The sequence below is a fragment of the Anomalospiza imberbis genome, chromosome 11 (assembly GCF_031753505.1).
Source record: "Anomalospiza imberbis isolate Cuckoo-Finch-1a 21T00152 chromosome 11, ASM3175350v1, whole genome shotgun sequence".
Lineage (NCBI taxonomy): Eukaryota > Metazoa > Chordata > Aves > Passeriformes > Viduidae > Anomalospiza > Anomalospiza imberbis.
In genome coordinates this window covers 15,727,836-15,754,166 of record NC_089691.1, presented here as the reverse complement: position 1 = coordinate 15,754,166, position 26,331 = coordinate 15,727,836, and the positions used below count along the sequence as shown (strand labels likewise).

At 45.3% G+C, this 26,331-nt stretch overlaps 1 protein-coding gene across 24 annotated transcripts in view; it reads left to right on the top strand.

Moving 5' to 3' along the window:
* The window catches only part of CADPS (calcium dependent secretion activator), a 207,016-nt gene that overhangs the window by 167,155 nt on the left and 13,530 nt on the right, over positions 1-26,331 (top strand). For 13 of the 24 annotated variants that reach the window (XM_068202133.1, XM_068202137.1, XM_068202141.1 and 10 more), the window contains 7 exons: positions 391-546; positions 3,291-3,438; positions 7,682-7,696; positions 9,034-9,108; positions 10,168-10,251; positions 15,340-15,372; positions 17,974-18,081. In XM_068202133.1, coding sequence (XP_068058234.1) covers positions 391-546; positions 3,291-3,438; positions 7,682-7,696; positions 9,034-9,108; positions 10,168-10,251; positions 15,340-15,372; positions 17,974-18,081 — 619 coding nt within the window. The remainder of the gene's footprint in view (positions 1-390; positions 547-3,290; positions 3,439-7,681; positions 7,697-9,033; positions 9,109-10,167; positions 10,252-15,339; positions 15,373-17,973; positions 18,082-26,331) is intronic. The other 11 variants (XM_068202138.1, XM_068202135.1, XM_068202134.1 and 8 more) reach the window with 1 other exon arrangement.

The window sequence follows — 26,331 nt, the reverse complement described above, 5'->3', positions numbered from 1 at the left end:
ATCTTAATAACTGCATACAGCCTAGTATGGCAGTTATTATTGATCAAGGATTTTCTCCCACAATTTCTGGCCTTAATTATTAATAATCACATATGTTAATGTGGTTATTAACTAAGGCTGATTTTTACCATACACACGTTCTTCCCGTTAATATGTGTAACTCATGATGTTGTCTTACTCATCTGGTCTGGAAAGTTTTGTGGGTGATGACAGCAAGGTAGATTAGGCAACTGTATGGTAAAACTCAAAATCCTGATGGTGGAGATGGCCAGCGTTGTCCTGTGTATCAAACTGCTGTCTGCCTTACATTTGTTGCAGGAATGGTCTCCACATCAGGTTGCAAAGACCCTGATGCCACTTCTGACTTTTGTTCTCATTTTGCCCTGCCAGCAATGGATCAGGCACCTCAGAAGATATGTTTTGGAAACTTGATGCCCTACAGACCTTCATTCGGGATTTGCACTGGCCTGAGGAGGAGTTTGGGAAGCACTTGGAGCAGCGCTTGAAGCTTATGGCAAGTGACATGATCGAGTCCTGTGTGAAAAGGTAGGTGCCTATGAGGGAGCCTGGCATGCTTCTCACAAGAGCTCACAGGATGCAAAGCTTTTCCACCTTGAAACTGGGATTCACCCCGTTGCTGCAAATTGTGGACTCTACCAGGCAGACACTTCTCTGTTGAGACTAGGGAGAGTGCTTATTCACAATAAGGCAATACATCACCTCTTCTTCTGGGTTTTGTAGGTAATTACTTATTTTCAGTGCCACACGTGAGGTCAGATCTTTGTAAATGCAGGTTGGTGTGATGATGCTGACTGCTGAAGGCATAGCCGTAAGAAAGATCCCAGCACCCACCTAAAAAGCATAGATACATGAAAAAAAAAAAGAAGAAAAAATTATTTAAAAAGTGGAATAGTGTGTTGCTTGGCACACAGGTTTCACGTCTGCCGTTGATTGGGAAAAGCTGTTGTATCATCAGCCACATTATAGCATAGTTACCTGCAGATCTTCCAAAACAGAGATATCTTTAAGCAACTTTTAGACATACTGGCAGCTGTCATTTTGAAAGCAAAATATTGAAGTTAAATTTCCAACTTTTCCACTGCAATTTATGTCCATTTGCATCAGAGATAATGAGGCAAGAAGGAAAAATAAACTTGGTATTTCATTGTGCAAAAATCCATAGACAAAGAGATGAACCAGAGAAAAAATGGATGCCAAATATAGCCAATACATGCTAATATTAACTGCAGTGTGTGATGTGGCTGTTCTGTACCACAATTTCCTGGCCACTCTGCAAGTGTGAGTTTGGCATTTATTTTCAGTACAGTCCTCACTAGCCTGGATGTGCAGTGTCAGCACAGGGGGAAGCAAGTCCCTGAGATGCAGGCAGGAAGGCAGATAGCTCAAGGCTGGTTCTCTCACCATTCTGGAATAAACCCTAGTGCATTTTAAGTGCAATGAGATCTATTGCATTTAATGTGTTTGGCATAGAGCAATTTATGAAACACTGAGCTTTAGTTGTCCTTCAGTTGTCAGGCTGTCCTTTAGGAGAAAACTCAGTCTTGGAGCTCTGCTCTCTGCTGTGCCCCAGCATCACCAGCAAAACTTATTTTTTCTTTTTGCTTTTTTTCACTTGAAATTAATGTCCCTTTGCTTTCCCTACAGCACAGTTATAGCTGCAATGGTCTCTAAAAATCAGACCAAGTTAGCTCACCTGAGATAACGGAAAAATAAGCAAATATCCAGGTACATCTAAAGAAGGGCTTGTATGCCTGGAAGCCGGGTGGTTTTTTACCCTGATCTGCCTCAACCTTTCTACCAATGTGTTGCCCCTCTGTAAAAACCTGACCCAGCTTGTACTGCTACAACTATATATAATGGTTGTGAGCATAAGTAGGAATATGCTTCTTTCCATGAAGAGATGGAAAATCCCAGTCTCCTTGGGTCCTTTCAGTAATTATCAACATTCTAGTCCCCGAGTCCAGGCTAAATCTGGCACTGGTAATTAAATCAGTTCAAATGCCATTGCTGATGTAAACCAATATGCTGCCTTCCCTATTTATATCACCTGCAAACAGGGCCTGGCTAAGGTTTCTTTAGCAATTTCATTTTGACACAACATTTTTCTTCGCGTCTGTCTCTGAACTGTTGAATCCATGGAGGAGCCACCCTGCCTTCCGCACTGGGTTGTATTTCTGGGCTGTCAGGAAAGCAGTCCTTGCAAGGAAGGCCTGTTAACTAATAAATCCAGGCAGAAGGACCTACATACCAGCTCAGATCTGATCCCCAGAACAGGAGCTTCACATTCATAAATGAGCTTTTATTTGCATAACCCTTGGGGGATCATTTAAGTTCAGAATTATTCCTGAGCTGCAGCTGATATTATTTGTTACTTCTAAATTGAAGCTCCTCTGTTAATTTATTGGCAGATTCTGTGTGATGTGATAATTGTTATGTGTTAGGTAAGATTAGTGAAGTACCTCTGGAATATGAAGAAGGGCTCTGAAAAAAGGCAAGGCAATGCCCACCACACTGGAAAGCATTCCTGTGTTACACTCACAAATGCCTTGGTATTTAAAATATGACACAGGATCAGATTTTGTAGGTTTGGGCCTAAGAAAGGTTTTGGTGTATCATGGTTTGTTACTGCCAGGGATGTCAGATTTGATCTCAGTGAAACCTCAGGAAAATGGGGAGGTGTGTGATGCAGGTGTGTTCATATGCACATGCCTGTGCCTGTGCATGCTTTGCAGATATAGTCTGGTGAATGTGTGTGGTGCAGGGAAACCACTTCTGTGAACTTACAAGACAATTAAGAACTTCCAGCGAGCAAATACTATCATATCACTATAAATGCAATGATATGGCAGTGTCCTTTTAGTCAAGCAATAAAGGAGTTTCTGTTATTTGTAGTTGATATCAGGGAGCAATAGGAGTTTCCTTTAGTGCAGCAGGGTGTGGTTGTCAATCAGCTAATACAACGAAATTAAAAGTGTGCCTTGACACTGCTGTTTGTAACATCATCACGCTGTTTATTAAGCATAAGAGAGTCACAGTTTCCCTGAAACTGCTGAACACTTTATAAGTAGTGTGTATTCTGGAAAGGGGGTTTCTTTTTAAAGAGGAAAATCATTTTTAGAAAAAACCCATTTGTAACAATTGTGCTATGCACTCCCAGCAGCATTCAGTTTTCCGGCTCTCAAACTCCTCTCAATATTGTTTCAAATTATTGTTATTGGCTTAGTATGTTTAAAAGCAACTGGAACATCTTCTTCTACTTTCCTTCACAGAACAAGGATTGCATTTGAAGTAAAACTGCAGAAAACCAGTCGATCAACAGATTTCCGAGTCCCTCAATCAATATGCACCATGTTTAATGTCATGGTGGATGCCAAAGCTCAGTCTACAAAGCTTTGCAGTATGGAAATGGGCCAAGAGGTAAAAATGCAGGTTCTTCCTTTCACAGCTTTTAAAGGCAATGTCATGAAATTTCCTGTCTCCTGTTGTGCTCGTTTCAGAGACGTTGTATCGTTTGTGGATTTAGCCTTCCATAGAGAGTGTGCAGATGAATGTACAGGGGGTTGCTCTCAAATCTAATGAATAGAAACATTCGGAATCCCTGTCACTTAGGAGTGGCTTTTTGCAAGGACTGTGGTATGCATACGGTATCTCTCAAGCTTGGTTGTTGCATGATGACCATATAAATTGAGTCATTAACTGCACCTTGGAGCCAGGTGTCAGCAACACACTTTCTGTGTATGACTATTTTCTGTAGAACAAACATAAGGAAAATAGAACTGCCAAGTTGTTGCTGTGATGCATGTAAGGAAAAAAAAAAAAAAACCAAACCACAAAAATAAAGAACTTCCAAAAGTAGATTGAAATTCCGACTGCTTTGCCTTCATCGAGTACTGGCTGTAATCAGCACACTTGATCATTCTGGATTTCCAGGTTCATAATGACTCAAGTTCCCAAATAACAAACCTGTTTTAATTAATTGCTGATTTTTATTTTCTTCTGAAGCCATAGTTGCAGGTTGAAGTTTCTGTGAATTGACCTATGAATTAGAAAGACATGGCAAATTGGAATGAATTAAATGCATCAGAATGCTCATTTTGCTCCAGTGACTTCAAGCCAAATTGAATATTCATACACCAGTCTAGAATAAATTCACAAATATTGTTTGGTTCACCTAGTCCGCTGCTTGACAGCATTTCCTGGATAAGCCTTTTCACTACAGCTTTCCATGGTCAGATTTTGCAGTGAATCATTGCTACTCATTCCTGTGTTTTTTCAGTTGTTCACTTCCATTTGTTCCTCTGAAAGAACTTTCTCCAAAGGCCACTGTATGTAGCAGGGCTCTCTGCCTTGATGTCAATGGTGTTTGGATCAGATTAAGCTGTTCTTTTTATTTTTCTTATACATATTTCAGTTCTGACATTTTATTTGTGACATGCACCTTGTAAGAGATTTCATACTGCCCATCATCAGGTCTTCCCTTGTCCTCCAGGTCAGCTGGAGCAGATCTTGAGTGGTCTTTTGTTGTCCAGGTCTGGACATGAACTTCTCTACCATTTTCTGTTCCATATTCATACCCATGTGTCTCCCCAAATCCCTCAGCCTGCAGCTGCTGAGGTCCATGTTTGTGATGTTCCCCACTGCAAACCAGGATCAAGCCCTTATACTGGCACAGTCCCTGTGGACAGGGAGCTTTTGGAGATCATGAAAACAGGGGAGGTTCATTGCATTCATTAAACTGTCAGGTTAAGGATCCAGATGGCCCAAGACTGATCACATCAGCGCGGTGCCCGAGTATCGTGTGACCAGGCACTCGCTGCATCTTTCCATGCTGACTTGTGATGCTCCCTGATTGCCACAGCTTCATCTGAATTCTGAGCATCAGTCCTACTGCAGGTTCAGCCTGACTCAGACTGCAGGAGACAGGGGAGCAGGCGGCTGCGTGGTTGCTCCAGGGCTGCAGCCGGGATCAGCTGCAAATCTGCCTGGGACACTTCCAGGAGGCATTTGGTGCAGCAGCTCAGAGACAGCTGAACCCCTGTGTCAAGCAGCAGTTGCTGGGACATGAGGTTTTTAACAGATAGCTAAACTAATAGAACCTGTAAAGCAGACGTAAATTATTGGTGTATAGGTTCCCATTTAGGGCTGCAGTATTTTATACACCCTCCCTTTTTCTTTTTTTTTTTTTTCTTTTAATTAGTGTTACTACCTCCCCCTCCATTCACTCATGCCACTCTGTGTTTCGACTATCTCCATCTCCTCTTCTTGAAGCTGTCTAAACCTGTGTGCCAAGATGTTCGGGCTGAGGGGGATGAAAGTTCCCATACAGATCTGTCATTACAGCCTGGGAGAGGAGGACAAAATTCCACCCTGCTTCTTCCAGTCCCACTGGAAGTGATGAGACAGTGAGATACGCAGCAGAGGCATGGGAACCTGGGTTTCCAGCCTGTGTCCTTCTCAGTAGTATGGGGAGTTGGGTCTGTCTGTGCCTCATTGAGTCCCTCTGTCCCCCCATTTCTGGTGTGTGGCAGCTGCACAGGTCAGCAAGGGGAGGAATGGACAGACAGGTAGGGACAGCAACTCGCTGACGGGACCATCCATCAGTGCTCCAGCTGGCACATGGCTCCTCCAGCCCGTGTCCCTGTGCAGACAGTTCAACAGCAGCAAAAAGTGCTCACACTGCCCAACACAGAGTTCAGGCAGGGCCTTTGGCCCAGACCTAATCAGAGGTGACATTTTTGTTAGAAACAAGCCACTGATTTTTCTGACATTTCAATCTGTATTTGGACAGAGACTCTCTCAGCACCTTCCTTGACCTTGCTCTGTGGGTTCCCTCCCATCCCAAAGGCCTTCTCTTTGGCACTACCTTCAGCCACACTCACTTTAGCAGATACTTGAATGCGTTTTGCGAGCATTACCCTGTGAAACAAACACCCATCATTTCATTCCATTTCCTTGTCTCTAAAGGCAGCTGTTAAAACATTTGGTAAACATACTTTACCATCTTAAATATTTATTTTTCCTCTGAATTTTTAATACATCTAAGGGGATAAATGTATGTATTAAATGTTTCTCAGTTGGTCTAGTATGTTTCTATTTAATATCTAAGGTCAGATGGTCCTTAGAGAAATACAACATACACACAATCTGTTACATGACAAGGCAAGATACTCATCACATAAAGTCAAGTTGAATCATTGTAGTGCACTGATTATGGATTGTAATAATTGAGCTAATAGAAAGCTATGATGAACTTGATCGAGAGTGGGGGCTATGCTGGGTAAAGCAAACCAGCTCTGTGATCTTTAACCTTGAGTGTTTCCATGAGGAATGTAGAAGGAGCTGTTGGAATTGCTGGTTTTGTGAGCCAGGCATCTGTAGCAGCACCAGGCGCTCGCTTTCCAAATCACCGCCGTCTCTGACCCTGTCCTGTCTGAGGCTCCCCTTCCTGAGGTGGAGCTGGGGCTGTGGCACTGGTGGCACAGGGTGCACATGGCTGTGGCTTCCTGGGGCAGGCCCTGGCCTGCATGGTCACTGCCAGGGCACCAGGGCTCACCCTGCCCTGGGGATTGCGGCTGCAATGGGAATGAGCGCTCAGGGTACTGCTACACCACCTTGGTGCATGCACAGGCTCCTGTCCTGCTCTCAGAGCTGTGGTTTTATTCCATCGGGGCTCTTACTTGCTTTTGAAACAAGCTTGTTATTGAACATGCATCAGTCAGTGCATTTCACAGTGAATTGCTTTGCACATAGCTAGTCATGATTGAATTCAAACTCATGACTTACGTGATGAAAGCAGTTAGCTGAATACTTGTTTGCAAAGTTTTACACACACAGAAAATGCAGTTGCAGAAGGAAAACATAATGGGAGAGACACCCCAATATATGCACAATCCCTTCTCCATTTCCCTTAGGAAGTCCTGGCTGTGTCTGCCAAGCACATCAGCAGCTTCTACCTGTACCAAGCTGTTACAGGTCCCTGTCACCCCACAGCTCCATTCTAGCTGTGCTGGGAAGGGCCAGGTCAGTCCTGGGAGCTGATAAGGCCTAGCTCTGCATTAAAGATGAATCTTAACTATGATCCCATAAGGGACTTGTGTATGTCTTGACCTGCAAAGCAGGACATGGAATGGGAGCTGCCAATGCAAGTGTCACCCGCTTGTTCGTGTATGTTTTCCCCCGCGCGGGCCCAGCAGATCGCAGCCTGTGGCGTGGCGGTGCCGGTTTGTCCTCGTGTCCAGGTGAGGCTCTGAGTGCCCCCAGCCAGGCCTTGGGCTGGGACGTGCTGTGCCACGTCCCCTGCCCTGGCCCTGCCGCCCCGGTGAGGGCTGTGTGGCTGCCCCAAGGCTGAACCCTGCCGGTTCCCTTCCTCTTCGGAGCCAAATAAAACCGTACGAGAGTGCCAGGTGTCAGCTACAATCCGGTCCCTTCCCACTGTTTTACTGCCACCAAATCCTACAGGTAGCGATCTCTGGTATTTCAGCAAAAGGAGGTTTTGACCCCATTTCATTTTCCATTGCTTATTGTTTCTGTGCATGATGCTGCTGTTCTCATACGTCTCTTTTTTTAAAAGATTTTGGTTTATTTATTGTTTATCTTCATATGTTCTTTTTCCTGTCTTTTGCACTTTCCTCTTTATTTCTGTCCCCAATCATCTGAAAAGTTTGCAAAAGAGTGGGTAAGTGTGTCCTACTTTTATTTTCTTTTTCCCAAATCCCTATATTAATGTTACTGCCAAAGAAAAAAAAATCCCCAAACTGTAGAGCAGTTCAGAGTACCAATCAGACACTGAGACCAGCAGCTAGCATTTGTAAAGCCCTCACAGTCTTCCTTCCCAAAGTCTGATTAGTATTTAAAGCAGATTTGTCTCTTTCAATGTGATTTGATGTTAACATTTTAAAACAATATTAATGCCAAGTGGTAATGAATATAGTGACTAGCACAAGTGCTTGAAATGTTTGACTGAAAAATCAAATGTTTTGTGTTGGAAAGCAGTCATAATCAGTATTTTCTCAGTCCATTGAAAATAAGAATATACTGTATGTTTTCACTAATTAAATCTTGTATTGGAAACAGGTCTTTTCTAAATTAGTAGAAGACTGTATTTTAGTACCTATTCTAGCCATATTGCAGCTGATTGCATCAGAGCTCCCAAGCTAAGCAAGGTTTGGCATGTGCAGAAATTGGGTTGAAGACTCAGAAACGCTGGTGCTGCAGGCACAGGCCTTGGTCAGCCAGTGCTGAGCCACTGCCACGGGACCTGCCGTTGCCCGGGGCTCAGGGCTGCGCTGCCTGCTGACTTTTGCACGGGACAAAAAGGCTCGTCGTGGCTTGTTGGGTGGTTTCTAAGTCTGTCTCACAGTACAAAACAGCAAAGCGTTTGAACGAGTGCTTCACTTGAGCCATGTGCCAGCTGAACCCAGGGTAACACAGGTTCAGCTGCTTTGCTGCAGTAGGTGGGAAGGGTGCAGCACCATTCCCAGTGGTTGAGCCCACTGCAAGCGCTTCTGGAGGAGCACATCCTCCCCATGTCCATGCCGAGGGCTGGGTGGTTTGTGGTGCCCTTGGAAGGGGCTGCCTGTTGCTCTCGAGCAGCAGGTATATCCCACTGTCTGCTGCAATCCATGTGCCAGGACAGGATAATGCCCACAGGATAATGAAGTGGAGCAAAGAAACTTCAAAATCTCTAGGAGCACTGGGTGCTGGTTCTCACAGGGATGGTAGAGCCTCCCCTCCGACATCCACACGTGGCTCCCAGAGCTGTGGGCACACAGAACAGGGCAGGGTTTGCCCATGCTTCAAAACTGATGCAGGATTCTCCTGAATTCAAGGTCTCATCTACAAGTGTAAGTAGTCACTGGCCACTGCAGTGGGGCCCAGGGTAATAAACTGCATAATTCTTTGGTTTAATACTATTTATTGTGGCTTACCAAGGGAAGAGACTGACAAGTGTAGAGCTGTTGGCTGTGATCAATGCTAATATTTTCCTCCCCCTCTCCTTTTATTTTTCTTTAGCACCAGTACCATTCAAAAATAGATGAACTAATTGAGGAAACCGTCAAAGAAATGATAACACTCCTAGTGGCAAAGGTAACCCTCGGCTTCAGGTGAAGTGATTCACTGTTAACGTTGCATCTTTAATATGTGCGTTTCTATTAAAATGTGACACATTAGGATGTTGAATTGGCTTCGTGTTTCTCACAGGCAAGATCATGCATCTCCCAGTCCTTTCATGGTGACTCTTTGTGGATAAGAAACTGCGTGAGACGTAGTACTCTGCTAGCAGGATTGCCATACTGGGCCAGAAGTGGCTTTAAGGAATGGGTGTTATGGCAATGGGGTAACACCCCATGGTCAGCATCACCCCACAACGCTGGGGTAGCTGCAGTCGGGGTGGCACTGCTAAATGCTGCTGCAGAGCCATTGGGGTGGCATGCAGAGGTGGTCACCACTCCTACGCACGAGGTTGTGTGGACAAAATAGCTCATCTTGTGCAAGATCACCATATGCTCTTCGAAGAAATTAATTTAGAGATGACAGTAGTGGGAAATACATTCCAAAATGTCAGGTTTAATTGTTTGGAAATTGTTTTTCATCAGAGTCAGCTTCTGTAGCTTAGCTGCCAGCATTCCCCTTGGGTGGTTGTGTAGGTCTGGTGTGCTGTGCTAACACGGAGGGGAATTGGTATGTAAGGAGAAAGATGGTGGGGTGTGTTTTCCTCTAGTTTCAAACTTTCTGAGAACAAGTCATCCCTATTATACAGTGGAGACCTTTAAACATAATCCGCCAACATATGCCAGTTCAATTCTTCTGCAAGAATACCCAGCTATCTGCGTGCTTGCCACTGCATACTGGGAGCAGAACCACAGCCTTCCCCATCCAGAGAGGCTTTACTGGATTCCCCACACACTGCACCCACCTCCTGTCCCCTGCACCACCCAGGACACTGAGGGGTGATTCCCAGTCAGCAAGAGGTGCACCCAAAAGGAAGCACTCCTTTCTCCCTGCTCTCTGCCCACTGTGCTCAGGGAGAGGTGGTCCATTCCTTTGGCAATGCTGAGAAGTCCACTGGTTCCTTTGAAGATGATGCAGATTTTTACACCCTTGTCCAACTGTTAAAAATAATTGCAGTATTTTTTGTCTTTGTAGTTTGTCACCATTTTGGAAGGAGTCTTGGCCAAACTGTCTAGATATGATGAAGGGACTTTGTTTTCTTCATTCCTGTCATTTACTGTAAGTACAGACTATATTTCCTTTCTTTTTCTTGTTTTCATTTTTTTTTTCCTGAGTTGTAACCTCTTGCTGTCCCAGGACTAGATCAGCTACCTAATAATTCTTCTATTCTGTGATGTTTGATCACTGTAACTCCCACATGAATAGGCAAACAACCTGTATGCAGTACATAAACATCCAGGATGCACAGAGAAAATCAATCTCCATCCATCGTTCAGCTTCAACTTCCTATACAGAAGTTTATTGTGTAGAGGATACATATGAAGATGAAAAAAACCTGCACTGTACATGCAATTAGCTTCATTGTCACTTCATGTGACAGATGTGTTCTTTTCAGTCTTCTGGCTATAACAGTGACCATTAAATAGTAAACAGCAAAATAAGGGAGATCTAGGGAGTGACTATGTGTTTCTAAAAGAGAACAAGGTAGGAGAAATGCCATGAGGTCCCAAAGCACAAGGTGCTTCTAATGCCATGTTTCTCCCTAATGCTGAGGAACCAATTCACTGCTCACCACATATTTCCTAGCAAGGTATAGGACAAGACCAATATCTGTGCAAAACTGGCCTCAGTATCCAGCAATGGTTTAACAATCAGAGCTGTATTCCAGAAAAGTGTTGTGACAGCTTCTTAGGATGAACACATGGCAGCTGATTTCCAAAGGTCTTCTGAAAATGTATGTGCCAGAAAGTTTACAGGAGTGTCTCTGTGCAAGGAGGACTTCACTTCTCTCAGCTCACAGACACTTGTGCACATGAATGCCTGTGGCTGGGCTGCTTGGAAAGTTGTACTCACATTTCACAGCCCGGTCCTGTTGCCTTCATGTGCAGCCTCTCCTGCACTGACTTGTTCACAGAGACTGGGCAAGAGGCAGAAGGCACTGCTCTGCAAACTGGGAAGGCTTTCCAAAATCTCATTTTGGAGTTGTCTTAGTTCCTTGCAAATGTCTGCTGTTTGCTACTCTTGGGCCCTTTTGCTGAGTTTGAGGCAGTTTGTAGGATCCATCTGGAAATGGAGATGGATTTAGGAAGGCTTAACAGCAGAGGCAAGAAACTGCTCTTGGCAGCTTTGTGTACACAGTCTGGCAGCTTATCTGAACCACCGTGGAGTTCAAACTAAGCATTCTGCCTTTTCAGGTGTGCTGGAGGCACTTTGTTCTTCGGAGAAGAGAGGAAGGGAGGGTGTTCCATTCACTGCCCCACAGTGCAGCTCTTCTCCCTGGATAAACCCTGTGTGGTTACAGCCCCAGGACTGTGCTCACCCGTGCTTGAGGGGATGCAGGGTATGGCTTGGGTTGGATACCTGGATACCTTCCCTCATCCCAGTGCTGTGGAGGGTTAGGAAATGCTTGTGTGCCAGCAGCAGAGGATGTGGAGGCGGCAGCTTTCCAGGCATCGGAAGTACCAGCATCAGCCCGTGTAGACAGTGTAATGTGCAGCCCTTCCTTCCCCGTGAATCCAAGCTGTTCCTCGGTTGATGCTGCGCTGCTCCCACCACATCCTACTGTTTACACTGCCGAGTGCTGCTCCCTTTGATTGCTGAGCAAAGCCCTGGCTGCACCTGGGCTCTGGGCACCTGTCAGGACCAGCACATGGGTGCATTGGATTCAGGCATCCTCTCTGCTGCTCCTCGGACACTTACTGACAGTTAACTGTCCCAGCAGCAGCAAAACAATCTGTCCCACTCCAACAGCCCCACAGCCTTTGAACATGGTCCCAAAGTCTGGATTTCATGAGTTTTCAGTCAGGAAGGGATGTGTATCCAAATAGCTGCTGTGCGTGGTGTGTGCATGTCTCCAGGAAAGTGTTGGTCCCTCGCCCACAGCAAGTGGGCTGGGTACATGACAGAAGAGCAGGATTGCTCCTTCCTGACAAAGGGATGTCTCTCGCTTTGGCCCCCATATTTGCGGGGAGCCATTGGGAGAGAGGAGGCTGAGGAGCAGCCCTGACCCCTTTGGCACTGGGCTTAGCAAGTCTCCTCTCCCTGCAGCAGTAATGTGACTTGCTGTGTTTAGTCTTTGCAGTGATAAATACAGAATCTCTTTCTTGTTACAGCATGCTTGCACCACCTCCCACGTTTTCCCTGTCTGAACAAATACAACAAAGTGTGATGGTCCAAGCCACTGAGCTCCAGAAAGCATTAGTCTCCCACCCCCTTCCACCAACTTCTTTCATCACGTGTTTTCCAGGCGCTCTGCAAGTGACATGTACTCGGGGGTCTTGTGACAGACAGTTTTATCACCTAGTAGGATATCCTCATTTCCAATTCTTGACTCGAAATTCAAGATAAAATTAATGCATCTGTTGTCCTAATAAATTCTCACTAGCCACTTCTCCTTGCAGAGCACTTTGAGAGGAAAACACCCTTCTAAATTTGGCCAGACTTTTTTTTTTTCTGTTTGTTGCTACATTTGAGTGCATCTTGGCGGCAGCAGCCCAGGCCCTGGCTGGGTGTCTGCATGTGCAGATCCACTGACTCACAGGAATGCCAGCTGCTAAAATTCCCTGTAATCTGGATGGCCTCTGTAGGCAGAGCATTACACCTGTGGTAATTATAACCAAAGATTCCATGCTACCCAAGGGAGACAGAAGTAAAAGATCTTATTTTTGTTCTGTGCAAAATTTGTATGGTAAACTGAGATGTTTCATGGCAAAGTCACATACTTTGTGAAAAACGGCAGCCTAGCAAAAATCACACAACATCCGGCAGTTTGGAAATTTCACTAAATGTAGCCAAATCTGACTTTAAAGAAAAACAAGTAATTATTCTGATTAAAGGAGAGTGGGCAGGAGAAGCAGCTCAGTTTTTTTGTGGGTGGAGGGAGGAGATCGCAGGAAGCTGAGTTATTCTTGTCGCCTCTTGGCTTTGGAGAAGGTAGTTTGAAAGTGGCGCTAAGCTGGACCCAAGAGTGCTAAATCCACACTCAGCTGGCAGGTTTGCCTCTGCCTGGCTTCATGCTTGTGTGATATTTGAAGGTACAGGCGCAAGGTCCCTGAGCAAGGACCCCAGATTGAGTTCTGCAGGCTGTTGAGCCACATCATTTTCCAGGCTTGTTGGGCTTTGCTGCTCAGAAAAACTGCTGGTCTGGTGCTCGCATGGGCACCCTGCCTGCGTGGGTGTGCCATGACTGCCTGCTCTCCTGGAGCTGCATCTGCTGGATGGGCTCCAGCTGCCTTCACGCACGGAGGCTGAGGCTCCTCCGCTCCCATTCCGCAGGAGCAAGGGATAGCACTTCACCACCTCCCAAGAAAGTTGTGAGGATAAATGCAGAAACAGGGCAAGGTGTCCAGCCAGCTGTCTGGAAACAGGAATACCTGGAGACAAGACAAGTGTTTTCTCTGGTGCTGGTTTTGCTGTCTCCTTCATAAACTCACATGCTGGGACGTGCCCCGTCCTCTGGCAGCCAGACCTGGGGTCACACCGCAGCAGCAGGCGCTCGGTGCCCTCCTCCTGCCCTTCCCTCTGTTCTTGCCCCCCGGCTCGGCAGCCTGGGCGCTGCCAAGGCTCGCCGCGTTCACCTCGGCAATTACCACCAGTCTGGTCTTTTGTATCGCCTCATTGTGCTTAATTATGCACCCCCCACACACACCATATGAGTGCTTCCACCCACTCTCACATTCTGTCTCACACATACATTCATTCTCTCATTCGGGACACATAATTTATTCATCCCAAGATGCAACTGTGTGCGTGTTATATTTAGGCTGTTTTAATGGTAGCTTTAGAAATATTTAAAAGCAGGTGAGCTTTTACACCCAAACAAAGATGGCCGGCAACGCTTACCCTAATTAAAAGCAGAAGCGTTGTGGAAAATCCCAGCCATACTCTTTCTAGACACTGTGCCTTATGCTACAGTGGGAAAAAGGTCTCTGTGGCCAGCTGGGCACTGCTCAGTTGGAAGAGTTGGCCCTGACGTCAGGGGCCACCCCGCCTCCCGTGCCAAGCAACGTGCACCCTGCTGCATGGAAAATCACAGACAAAGTCAATTTGGGGTCTTGCAGATCACACCAGCTTGTGATGACACCACAGAGTGCAGTGTCCATCTCTGATACCTTCCCTCCAACAGTGTCTTCTAAAAAGGGAGGAAAATCAGGGGAAAATGAGATAGCTGTTCAGTCTGGGAAGCAGGAAAGCTTCAGAGCACTTCTGCGTGGCAGGGCATGAGCACAGTGCCCCAACATGGTCTGCAAGCTCTTGCCAGCATCAGGGCCAGCAACAAGAGGGAAAATAATTTTTTTTTTTTTTTAATTCACTGATGTGGGGGAGGAGCAAGTGAGTGCAGGAGAGGCTGCATGTGAAGGCAACAGGGCCAGGTTGTGATACATGAACACAACTTTCCAAGCAGCCCAGCCACAGGCATTCATGTGCAAAACTTCTCAGAAAACCTTCAGTCTAGCAAAACATCATAGAATGGTTTGGGTTGGCAGGGACCTTAAAATAATCTCATTCCAACCCTCCTGCCACAGGCAAGGACACCTTCTACCATCCAAGTTACTCAAAGCCTCATCCAGCCTGGTCTTGACAATGTCCCAGGCTGCAGCCTGCACAACTGGGGGAAGCACACCGTGGGCAGGACTATGGGAAGGGAGCAAAATTAGGATCCTTTCTTGCATCTAGCTTGGTGCAGGCCCCTGCCAGCCTCACCATGCCATCATACCCCCGCTCCCAGGGGAGCTGCCATTGCTCTCGGGATTCAGCTCCCAGCAGGAGAGGCATGCAGTGCCTTGGGAGACACGTGGCATCAGGTGGAGAGCGAGGCCTCTGAAGAAAATAACGATGTCTTCTTACGAACCCCGTCTTCCCCCGCTCGCTGAAGTAGAAGCACAACTCCCACACTATCATCTGCTGCTATTAGAGCTTTAGCAGCAGTAAAGTTACCTCTCCAAAAAAAAAAAAAAAAAAAAAACACAACAACAACAAAAATACCACTGTTTTAGACAGGAAAGTGAGTTTCATCACCCTTTTCAACCTACTCAGCATTATGTTGTCCCAAGTCTTAGCTGGAGATGGTCTTAGAGAGTTTAAAGAAAAAAACAAAGACCTGAAACGGTACTGATGGTATTAACTCTCTTCTTGTTCCTTTTACAGGTGAAGGCTGCTTCCAAATACGTGGATGTACCTGTAAGCACAATTTAAACAACTTCTGTCACAGTAATTTGTATCACGCTTTGGTTTATGGCATGTATAGCAAACCACATTATGCATTAACAGCCAAGATTGAACCATGGGCCTTCATACTTCTAACATTCGAACTGGAAAGGATATCTCCATTATGTTAATAATGAGCAGTTACCCTCTTATGGAGACCTATGAGGCTGTTTAGGCAACAATTTGCAGATGGTGTCAAAAAGGTACCATATTTATGCAATTGGCTTGAATCACATTTAAAAAAAAAAAAAAAGGGAGAGTGCATTCTGTTGATTCTTCATTTGGACTTGTACAAATACAGTATAATTTCCAAACAAAAAGTCCAGACATGTTAGAACTGAGCCAACACACATCTAACACATTAGTTAATCTATTTTATTTTTGTTCTTCTAATTGTTGGTTTATTTTACTCTTTTGGAAAATGACTTTTTTATTACTTTGGGGAAATGGTGATGAGCTACCAACATGTGTTTGGGAAATTGTTAATGAAAATAATTTTTTCCATTTTTCTGTAATTGGTGTAGGGAAACTGTACATCGTCTCCTCTAATTAGACCTTGATTCATAAGGAAAAGAGCCCTTAATGTTCTTAGACAGAGCACTTAACTTGCCAGAAATTTACATTTAAATTAAGTTGAAGTGTAATATATGAATGTTGGCTGGAATAAGGGGTTACTGTAACATTTACAGGCAGAAAGATCCTGAGCAACTGCAAATGCAGAAAAATAGATCTTAATATACCACACCAGTTCCTGCACCCAGTTAGACTGGGCAGTGGAAATCAAGAGTAACTCAGTTGAGTCTGATGATGTGTATGTATAACGTGTATATTTAATGCAGGTGTATTGTTCTGCATGTTCTCATATGACAGTGTGATACATTTATCAGATATCTTGGACCACATCAACTGCATTTGGTTTTTTTCAGCCCTTTAGCCCAACCTAAATGTTGCCTACAAAATTATCATATCTTGAGCCTAGCATGGAAAAGACAAACTCTTGAACACTAAGAGGTGTTGCTTGGTTTAAAATACTCCAGCGCAGATCTTGGCATCCTCTTCTCTTGGAGTAATGAAAGCAAGATTTTGAGAGCCTTGGGAAGAAAAACTCAAAATTTATTTCTTGCCCTGAAAATGTGGAGATCCTTCAGATGAAATGTCCTAGTTGTTTCAGTGCATCTTAAATATTTAGTCATCAGAAATTTGAACACAGAACAGTTATTTTAAGTAACTTCTAGGGTAAAGCATGGCCTTCTCTGAGGACTCTATATTCTGAAAGTAAAGCATTTCCAGGGAAGTGGTTTTGTAAAATGCTGTGTAACCCTTTCAAGCTTTTCCAAAAGCTTTGTGCCTTGGACACCCATGGGAGGTCTGCAGCAGGGTCTGCTCCTCTCCTCAAAGCCAGAGAGATGCTCCAGTTCTTTGCGTAAATCACTGCAGAAATCATTCACCTGGGTTAGTTTTCAGTTGTTTCCCCACCTGCCCTTGGAAATGAAACCATATTACAGTGGCTTCCTTGACAGCCTCAACATTTTTAATGAACAGAACCGCCAGCCCCACACACCTCCCAGACCTGTGCAGAGGCCACCCCATGATCCGTGAGCCACTGCCTTTCCAGGGGAAGGAGAAATAAAAACCTGTTTGACTAGAAGGCAGAGGGGAAATTCTGGTGTTGAACAGAAACCCACCACTTAAATTTAATTCCACAAATGTTATTTAAATCTAAATCTGTAATTCTGTTGCAATTGTCTTGGTACAAACCAATCCATCTAATCCTGCCTTGGAATGGGCACGATCAGCAGACTGAAAATTGCTTGAAAGTGTAACACTTGACTACTGCCACGTTTGTGTTGTCCTCATTGTTTTTCAAATTAATACCTTGTCATTGTTGCAGTAGGTGTTAAGAAATGTCACTGCCTTCCCAAGGGCCAAGCACTGGCCCTTTGCTTGATAATTGTTTGCTTTGTATTAAAAAACTCCCTTCCTACTGCTTTCCAAACTGTCCTCATTTTCACCCTGGAAATTACATGGATGTGCTAACTAACTTCAATTTACAGCGGCTGACAATCGTATCTTGCAGAGAAATGATACGCTGTGATCTGAGGTAAATCACAGTAATGGAAACTAATGACACTAGTTATTAACAAACTTACAATGTGCCACACAAATTTAAGGTTTTGTGGCAGCTCTTGTAATGACTCATGTTACCATATTTTAATGGGTTTCATTTGAGGTAAGTTTGAATCCAATATATCAAGCAATGTGAACTCAAACAGGATTTTTTTTTAAGTCTTTTCCAATCCAGCTGCTTCAGTTCCCATTTGCTTTAAAGCAATGCTGTTATCCCCAAAATCTTGCATGCTTGTAGGTTCCTCTTTAAAAATCAGTTAAATTCTGCAGAGAGCTGAAGAAATGTGACGTCAGGTAAGTGTTCATCAGGTAAGGAAAGGGCAAACTGCAGGAGGACAGCAGGAGATGGAAGAGCAGGAAAAGCAGTGATGAGGCTGCACAGAGAAGCTGCCCCCTGCGTCATTATTCATGTTTTTCTCTCTCTCTCTTCTTCTCTCCTCCACGCAGAAGCCAGGAATGGATGTTGCTGATGCCTATGTGACATTTGTCCGCCACTCTCAGGATGTCCTGCGTGATAAGGTCAATGAGGAGATGTATATAGAAAGGTTATTTGATGTAAGTAAATGCCCTCTCCTCCTTGGACACCAAGCAGGAGAGACCCAAAATGTGACAAAATAAGACAGGAGGATAAGTCACATTTTGAGAAAATTTATTGGTTATAGCTTTAAAAAATAAATCTTTCCCTTCTTTCTGACTGAGGCTTGTATCTGCTCTCTGCCTGCTTTAAATCTTCACTCTAGTCTACTGTGTCTTAGTCTGTGTGTGGATTTTAAAGAAACAGTATCTTCTGAGAAAGCTCTTTAATATGTTTAAGCTTGTGTAAATTTCTCTGTATCAGAACATCTCAGTCATTGTTCTCACTGTCCAAATTTGAGCCAGGTTTTTGGCAGAGATGTTTGCTAAGGTCCGGCTCTTCTGCACATTTTGCATTGTTTCATTGACATGCACTCCAAATCTGACAGCAAATTTAACATACTAAACTTTAATTTTAAAAGCTAATCAAAACAGAGCTGATTATGAATGGGCTTTGATATAAAGGAGGACTATGTTGTGGTGTCTGCCACCAAAGGTAAATTTGAGACATGCTCTCTTTGATGAAGATGGCTGGTAGGAACTGACCCAGATGTTCACAGCTAATTTGCAGTTGGACAAGATCAGTTTGTTGGACTGTGAGAGAACAGTGACCTGTGATGCCTGATTTTTTTAGGTATGGATGCATGTCAAAAGTATCTCTGTTTCTGTTGCTTTTGTTTTGTTACAGCCTTTCTGTCCTTGTAGCTGTTCTATAGTAGAGGTTTTCTGTTGATGACCAGGCTGCAACATTAGTGTTTCATTCTCTTTAGGGTATTTGTCCGTATCTCAATTTCTGTTTGAAGAAGCTTCTTTCCCTACTTTCCTTCCTTCCATCTCTCAGCAGTGCCATGTCTCAGTCTCCTGGCTCTGGAACTCTAACAGCCTTCTGTGCTTTCTTTACTCACTCTTTTGCTTCCTCAGTGTGCAGGGAAAGCTGCTTTTTCCCCAACCAACCTCTTCCTTCACTCAATACTTCTCTTTCTCCACATTACCTGTCCCTCAGAAACCTCTTCTTCCTTTATAATTCCCACTCTCTCTTTTCCCCATAACCTACCAGATTAAAATGGAACTTATCTCTCATGTCAAATGTTTTATCACATTATATCAAGTGGCATGAATTAAGAGTCAAATAATCTTACTGTGTACATCTACTAGCATGACCCATATCCACTGAGAATGCCTCATTCATGCACAGAGCACAGCAGTGCCTCCTCCGGGCTCGGCTCCTGCTCGCTCCGGGGAGAGTTTGCAGCGTGAGCACCAGACGCAAATCACCCATCAAGCAGGCATGGGGAGAAAAAACAAAACATAAAACAAAAGACTGTCGCTTCCATCTGCAGCGGGCCTGCGAGTGCATTGCTCGTTTGTGTTGAAATTTATTCCACGAGCAGTTAAATTTCCAGAGCTCATCTGGACTGTTCTTTTCAATGCCCACACTGCCTTTTCCCTCATCCTTTCCCTATGATTCACAGTTGGTGTGTTTGTACCGATTTGGGCCATTATTTCCAATTTTCAAAAGGCTGTAATTAACACAAATATTGATTTCAGTTTGATCCACTCATACTTGGTTTTACCAAGCCATATTTTAAACAAATTAGCAGTTGACATGGACTAAAAAACGAAAGAGCAGCTACCTTGGTAGAAAGCAAAAAAATGCAAAACCTTTCTTTCCCTCCCTGCCTTCCTCAAGCCTCCCTGATCCATGTGGAATTAAACAATCAAGGATGGAGTTTTTACATTGCTCTGCCTGTTTTGACTTACACTGGCTGCAGGCGGGAATTGCAGCATGTGGGAGCTGTTCCCGTTCGTGTTCCCATTCCTGTTCCTGTTCCTCTTCCCATCCCAGTGGGACAGAGCTGGGATCTAATGCTGCTGGCATGTTTGCATGTGTCTCATGTGTGTGAGTGTGTGCCCATGGGCAGGGCGAGCTGTGGGGTGGTTGCTTTGCAAGGAGGGAATAGATTATGCCAAGCCCTTGTCACCCAAAACTTGCAATTACGTTTTCAGTAGTCATGTATTGTCTTTGCCAGGTTGCAGCTGAAGGAGCTGGCTCCTGTGGTCAGCTGCCATCATGGCTCAGGTGCTCCTGGTGGGTCAGTACCAGCACAGGGTTTACATGGGGGTCACCAGACTCCTTTTAAGTTGGTGCTGTGTTTGTGTAAAGGCAGGAGCATGTGCTTAACTCTATTATTGAGCTCAGAAAGAGCCCTGCAGCCTTTTGCCCCTCTCACCTAACCCAGCAAAGCAGCATGGTCATGGGGTTTTTAAGCTTCTTTGGTCTTGTTTTCCAAGGACATTTTAGGTAATAACTACCTCTTTAATAAGAAAGAGAAGAGGAATAATGAAAAATGGTATTTATGATGCTAAGTTAGAGTTGGACGTTATTTTGTTCCTTCTTCCCCCAGCATGGCAGGGGAACAATCCTCTTAGCTGCAATTTGTCCAGGCAATGAGATTATTAACACTTTCACAGCCAGGTCCTCAGCTGGTTTAGTGCAGCAGTGCTGGCTTGCCCCGGCCAACTCTCAGTCCGGTTTAGGCTGTTGTATGACAATAGGGGCAGCAGTGGCAGCCAACAGCTTAAACCTGCCTGCAGGCAAGTCTTGTGCACCCAATGGGGTCCCAGTAAAGACACGGTGTGGGGCTACATACCCTTTCTGCACAGTCCTGAGCAGTGCAGAAGCAGAGGTGCACAGTGCAAGTTTGTCTTTTGCACGTTTTGTGGGGTTTGAACTCCTGGGATACCCCTAATCCCCACACTTCTCTGCAATCCTGCCCTGTGTTCTCATTTATTCCCCATTTGTTTCCTCCCTGGAACAGAGGCTGCAGAGTGTGTTAGGCCATGTCCCCAGAGACACTGGGTTAATATGTCTTTTCTTGGCATTTGCCATGATTTCTTAGCTCAGAAACCATCTCTCTTCCCCTGCATCGCCTGACTTGCTCGTGCCTGCAGAACAGGGCTCTGCTCTTTGGAAGATACTGGTGTTTGTGGCAGATTATTGTTACATTTCTGTGTGGTCTCTGAGTTAATCCTCTTAATTCTGCAAATTAGTCAGGATGGGTTTTCCCCCCTCCCTGAAATAGAGTCATCTTAATTTTAAAAATCTGTATTCTTGGGATCATTGAATGAACAGATTGATCGTGGAGTTCTGCTGGTAATCAAAACCTAACTAGCTTTTTGGCAGTGCTGTTTACTGCAGAGTAACATGACTTATTTACTTGGCCTGGTTCACTAATTTGATAACAATTAAAGCTAAAACACTGTAATAAGGCCCATTGGTAGAGAGCAGTGGTAACAGGAGTTTCAAAATAGCATTGTAGCATCCCTTCCCTGCACTCCTGTGCCTGGCTGGGTGCTTTGGGATTTAAACTCTATGGTACTTTGCACACAATGCAGAAAGATCACAAATGCTGTGTGGTGCCTGATAGGAAGTAAAATTTTGTAACTTTTTGCCCAGAGAGGGGTACAGATTTGACATGCAGAATGGAACTTTTTATAGGAACAATGAGGCAGAAGCAGCCGGGTGTATCTTAAACATAGGAAATGATCTTCAGAGTGATCTTGAGTCTTCAGACCAATCCTGAAAAATTCAGATCCTCTTTGTCTTAGGTCACTCAGAATTTCACAGGATCAGAGTTTATACATCCGTCATTTTGTCTGAAGGCAGTGGGAGTTTTACTTGTGAGGGTTGTGCCCTTTGACAGAAGTTATTTCTAGATCCATGTATGTGTGTATATCTTTACAAACACCCTTATATACTCACAGTATAGGTTTCAACCCCTCGCAACATATGTGATCCAGAAAATCTATGATTGACTAGTAGATAGTGTGAATGCCAACCTTTCTTCCACATAAATTGGTAAACACTAATGTAAAACATAGGGTGACTATTTCCTCCCCAGCCACAGCGAGTAGCACATACACAAAAGGCTACTGAACATCGGGTGAGCTCCCCGAGATCCTGCGAATTCCAGCATCCTGATGCAGTCCCTGAATAGCGCAGATGGCATTTTTCTCTCTGATGATTAATTCAATATCTTACCCAAAAAAACAAAAACATGCTTTTGATATGAGGGATCAAAACACCAAGAGAAGCTCCTAAGATTGCGAGGACCTAAAAAAATTAATTTATTTTTTTCCTCCTTGTACTTCTTGAAGACACCAGCCTGAGTAGAAGATAAGGATTAAAACAGATGTGCTTAGTGCTAGTTCATCTGCTTAAATCTAGCAGTCTCTGAGATCAGTGATTAAAAAGCCATCTCTAACTTTGATGAAATCCACTGCAATGGTAATTCTGTGTCTCTGATCACTGTCTTATGGGCCTCATGTCTGCCTAAACCGGACATAAAAAACATTTCACTGGAGATGATACATGGATTATATGGGTCAATTATACACTTAATCTGCCTTCTGGAGATTAAGTGTGCATGGATTGACCCTGCGTATTTGGCTTGTCCTTGGCAGTTATCAGATCAGGAAGGTTGCCTTTCCCAAAAAGTCTGGTAAGAACTTAATCACGCAGTGATACTGCCCGCCGAGGTGGCAGCAGCCACCGTGCTTTTTGCAGAAGGCAGTTTTACCACTTCACTGTCACTGTGAGTGTTCAGCTCCCTTGGTCTGTGTCACAGCCGGGATAGCAGACGGAGAACTTACTCCGGAAACGAGAAATGAGCCTGTTCTTCTCTGCAAGACAGAAACAGCTCTTAGTCTTGATGGCAGCGTGGGATTAGCAGGGTCTGGCAGGTGTAGCAGGGAGGGCAGTGGGGAGACCAGGGTTTGCTCTGCCCTTGGCTGTCCTCAGTGCAGAGAAACAGTCACTCCAGGTCCTCTCATCAGCTAGAGCAGCCAGCATGTCCCTCCCACCACCTTCAGGGAGGCAAAAGCCCCTGGCTGAGGCTCCAGCATCAAGTCCTGTCCCTCAGGCTCAGCTGAGTTTGCCTTTTAGGAAGCCCCAGTGATATCCCAAGGCAGATGTTACATCTGGTGCATTTTGATGGATTTTGGGAAGAAACCAAAATCCCTCAGCCAGGAGCCCAGCAGGAGTGCTGGGGACATGGTGCTGGTCCTCATGTTTCCAAAGCAGGCTGCCCTTGCTGGTATCTGACTTGTAAATATCAGAGATAATAAGGATGCAGGACACTGTGTGAGTCTCAAGACTTCAACAGAATCTCTATACACACTTCCAGGAGCCTGAATAAGCATTTGTCACTGGAGGATCCACAGGCAGCTCAGCATATGTTTCTGTACCTACACATTAGAGCCGGATAGCACACCTGAATATATTGAAAAAATACAAAACACAGCTAGATCAGTTAATTCAGCAAGTCCTCTGCAGACACTGAGGCATTAGCGTATTCTTAAAATCGAAGCTTTTGCCCTTAGCGGGGTTACTCACTTGAATTTTGGCAGCTCCTTCAAGGCATGCTTGCAGGATCATGGCATTTCTTGCTAGACCGTAAGGCTTGCACGGCACAATCAAATGCCAAAACAGAGCCCTTCCCATCCTCCCTTCTTCTTCCTCTCTCCAATCTCAAAAGCCTGGTTGTGAGTCAGTGGAGCTACTCACTGTGAGTTAGAATTACTCACAGGAGGCCGGGTTGCAGGATCAGGGGAAGAACGGATATCAGGCTGCGCGCTGGGCTCCCATCTCATATCTGCCTGTAGCCACACTCACCACTTTTTCTTAGACAGACAACAACCTGTTTCCCTCCCACGCAGCTAGACTGCTCATTAGGGCACTAACTCTCTCCCACTCCCATCCTGATATGGCCTCCACGGAGCTATTTCTTCTCCGTTGTTTTTTGATTTTTTTTCCCCTCTCTCCCCTTCCAGAGCAAGTTGTGAAATTAAGACAATTAGGCACATTGATCTCAAGGGATCGCAGCTTACATTTCCCTCTCTGTGCATCTTTAGAGGAGCCAGAGCCATGCAGTTTCTGCTGCCCTTTGCTGGCTTGGCAAGGCTCGGACCTGGACCCGGAGTTGATCTCACTGCAGGACTTTTGCTGGGAAAAAACATAAAATTGCTGTGGCAGTTGTCAGTATATCTTCTAGGGGACAAATTCTCTTTGTCCAGAGGAGGCATAGAGTACACTGTCCTTCTGCAGCCTCTTTTTCTCCCCATGTGCCCTCTTGGAGTCACAGGGGAGTGGGGAGAGGAGCTTAGCACTGACACCACTCCTCAGAGGCAGCCCGTGTCCTCTGATATTCCCCTCTGTTAGCTTCACGCAGCCCAGGCATGCACTGGGCACATGGCCTCCTGGCTCCCCCTCAGCAAGGCTTCTTTCCTGAAGTGCTCATTTAAGTAGGCTCCATTTAATTTATTTTAGGGAGAGTCTTAATAAAATAAATCCTAGATCTGTCACTGGATTTTACATGCTTGAAAGGGGTTTTTTCCCCTCCTAAATGTCTTTATCAGAACAGCTTTTCGTGTTCCAGTAGACATTTGGTTGAAGACAGTTAATTTGATTTCTTTTCCAGAGGAGATTTTCCATTAATCATTCTAAGAAGGCAGACTGATTGCTCCGTTACGTTAAGGTCAGCATGGGCTTGCTAACATCATCTGCACCGCGCTTTTGAGCGTCAGAGATTTGTGTTTTGGGGCTGGCACTGAGTGAAAGATCATTTATTTCCTGGTAGATGTGAGTAGCCAAGGCTTTGGGGAAGCAGGAGCAGGGAATTCTCCATCCAGAGAGAGCCTTTTTCTGAGCAGCCTCTGACCAGGAGCTCTCTGCACATTCATGACTGCGGACGGGTTACAGGGTGCACTCTGCCTTCCAGCGAAGTTTAAGAGGCTGTAGCTCATTGGAGCTGCAGTCCTGTGGGCCATCAGGGAGGAGAGCCTGGAGGCGGCTGCTGAGCCGCGGCTCTGGCGGGCCCCAGCTGCGCCCAGGGGTGCGGGGAGCGTGGGAAGGGCCGGGACGCGCCGGTGCCCGCAGGTGTGCGGGGCTGACCCCGGCCCGCGGGGCCGAGCCGGCGGCTTTGCTCCCTCCCTGCAGGCTGTGCAAAGAGCCTTTGCCCAAAGGAACTCTCGGTGCAGGGCAGAGCCCCTGCGCGGACAATGACGAATTGTCTGCTTTCCAGCAGCGCCTTCAATCCGTCTTTTCCTTCTCTCCCCCTGCATCCCAGCCCCACACAATTGCTGCTCAGCCCGCGCCAGCCAGCGGTGCGTGCCAGATTAGCCGTCCCAGGTCATTTTGTTTCTCTTGATCTGCGGCTCTTTCCTTTCCCGGTGCTCGCTTAAGCCTGGCCCTGGATGTATGATATCAGCATTCAAAAATGCCTGGTGGGACTCGGGCAGGGAGAGCACTGCGTCCGGTGGTTAACCCCAGGAAGGAGAGAGACCAGGGGAGCTGCTGCGATCAGGGCCGAGATGTCCAGGCAGCCTCTAGCTACTTTTTTGGAATTTGCAGGCTATAAAAAAAGTAGATAAAGTTTATCAAGTCCCACTTCATGACAGCTTCTAATTTAAACTGATAACAAGTGTAATGAAAGTATTCTGTAACATGCATTGCTGTGCATCTTACTGAACAACTGTGCAGCCAGTTTTATCATCACTGCCTCGCACTAACAGGGCTCTGGAATCAGGACAGAAAAATAGCAGTTGTGTGGATATTGTGGTTTTACTAGGCTGCTTTATATAGAAACTCATATTTTGACATGTCAACTTGATTTCTTTTTTGAAAAATGGAAATAAGCAGAGAATATTTTATAAGTTAAAAAATGTATTTGAGAACAAGCATCCATACAGGAGTGGTTTTCTGTTTGTGTGCCTTTATAGGTTTTTATGCAGAAGCTCTTTCATTTAGGAAAAGGGAGGTCTGCAAATTCCTGCAAAGCAGCAGGTTTTTGGGGATTTAATTTGGCAGTTCCTAGTGAATGCTGTGCACTTTGCAGAGCTGTATCTGCAGTGAAGGAGAGAGAGCTCAGCACCAGAGCCCACCTGGTGCTGTGCCCAGGCCCCCGCTCTGTGTGCAGGGATATGGGATTCTCCGTGCCAGCATAGCCTGGAAAGGCAGGGTCTTCCAGTTCAGGGGTTCGTGTAGCCAGGACAGGCTTTACCTGTTACCTAAAAAGGGCATTTTCTGGAGATGTAATTCAGTGTATAAACACGATTAGGACTGTCCAGTCTCAGAGAGGAAATGAGGCACCTGCTGAGGCACTCAGCCTGCAAACCCAACAGGTTTAGGCATGGGATGTCCCTGGTTTGAGAACAATGTGGATGGGAGAGCAG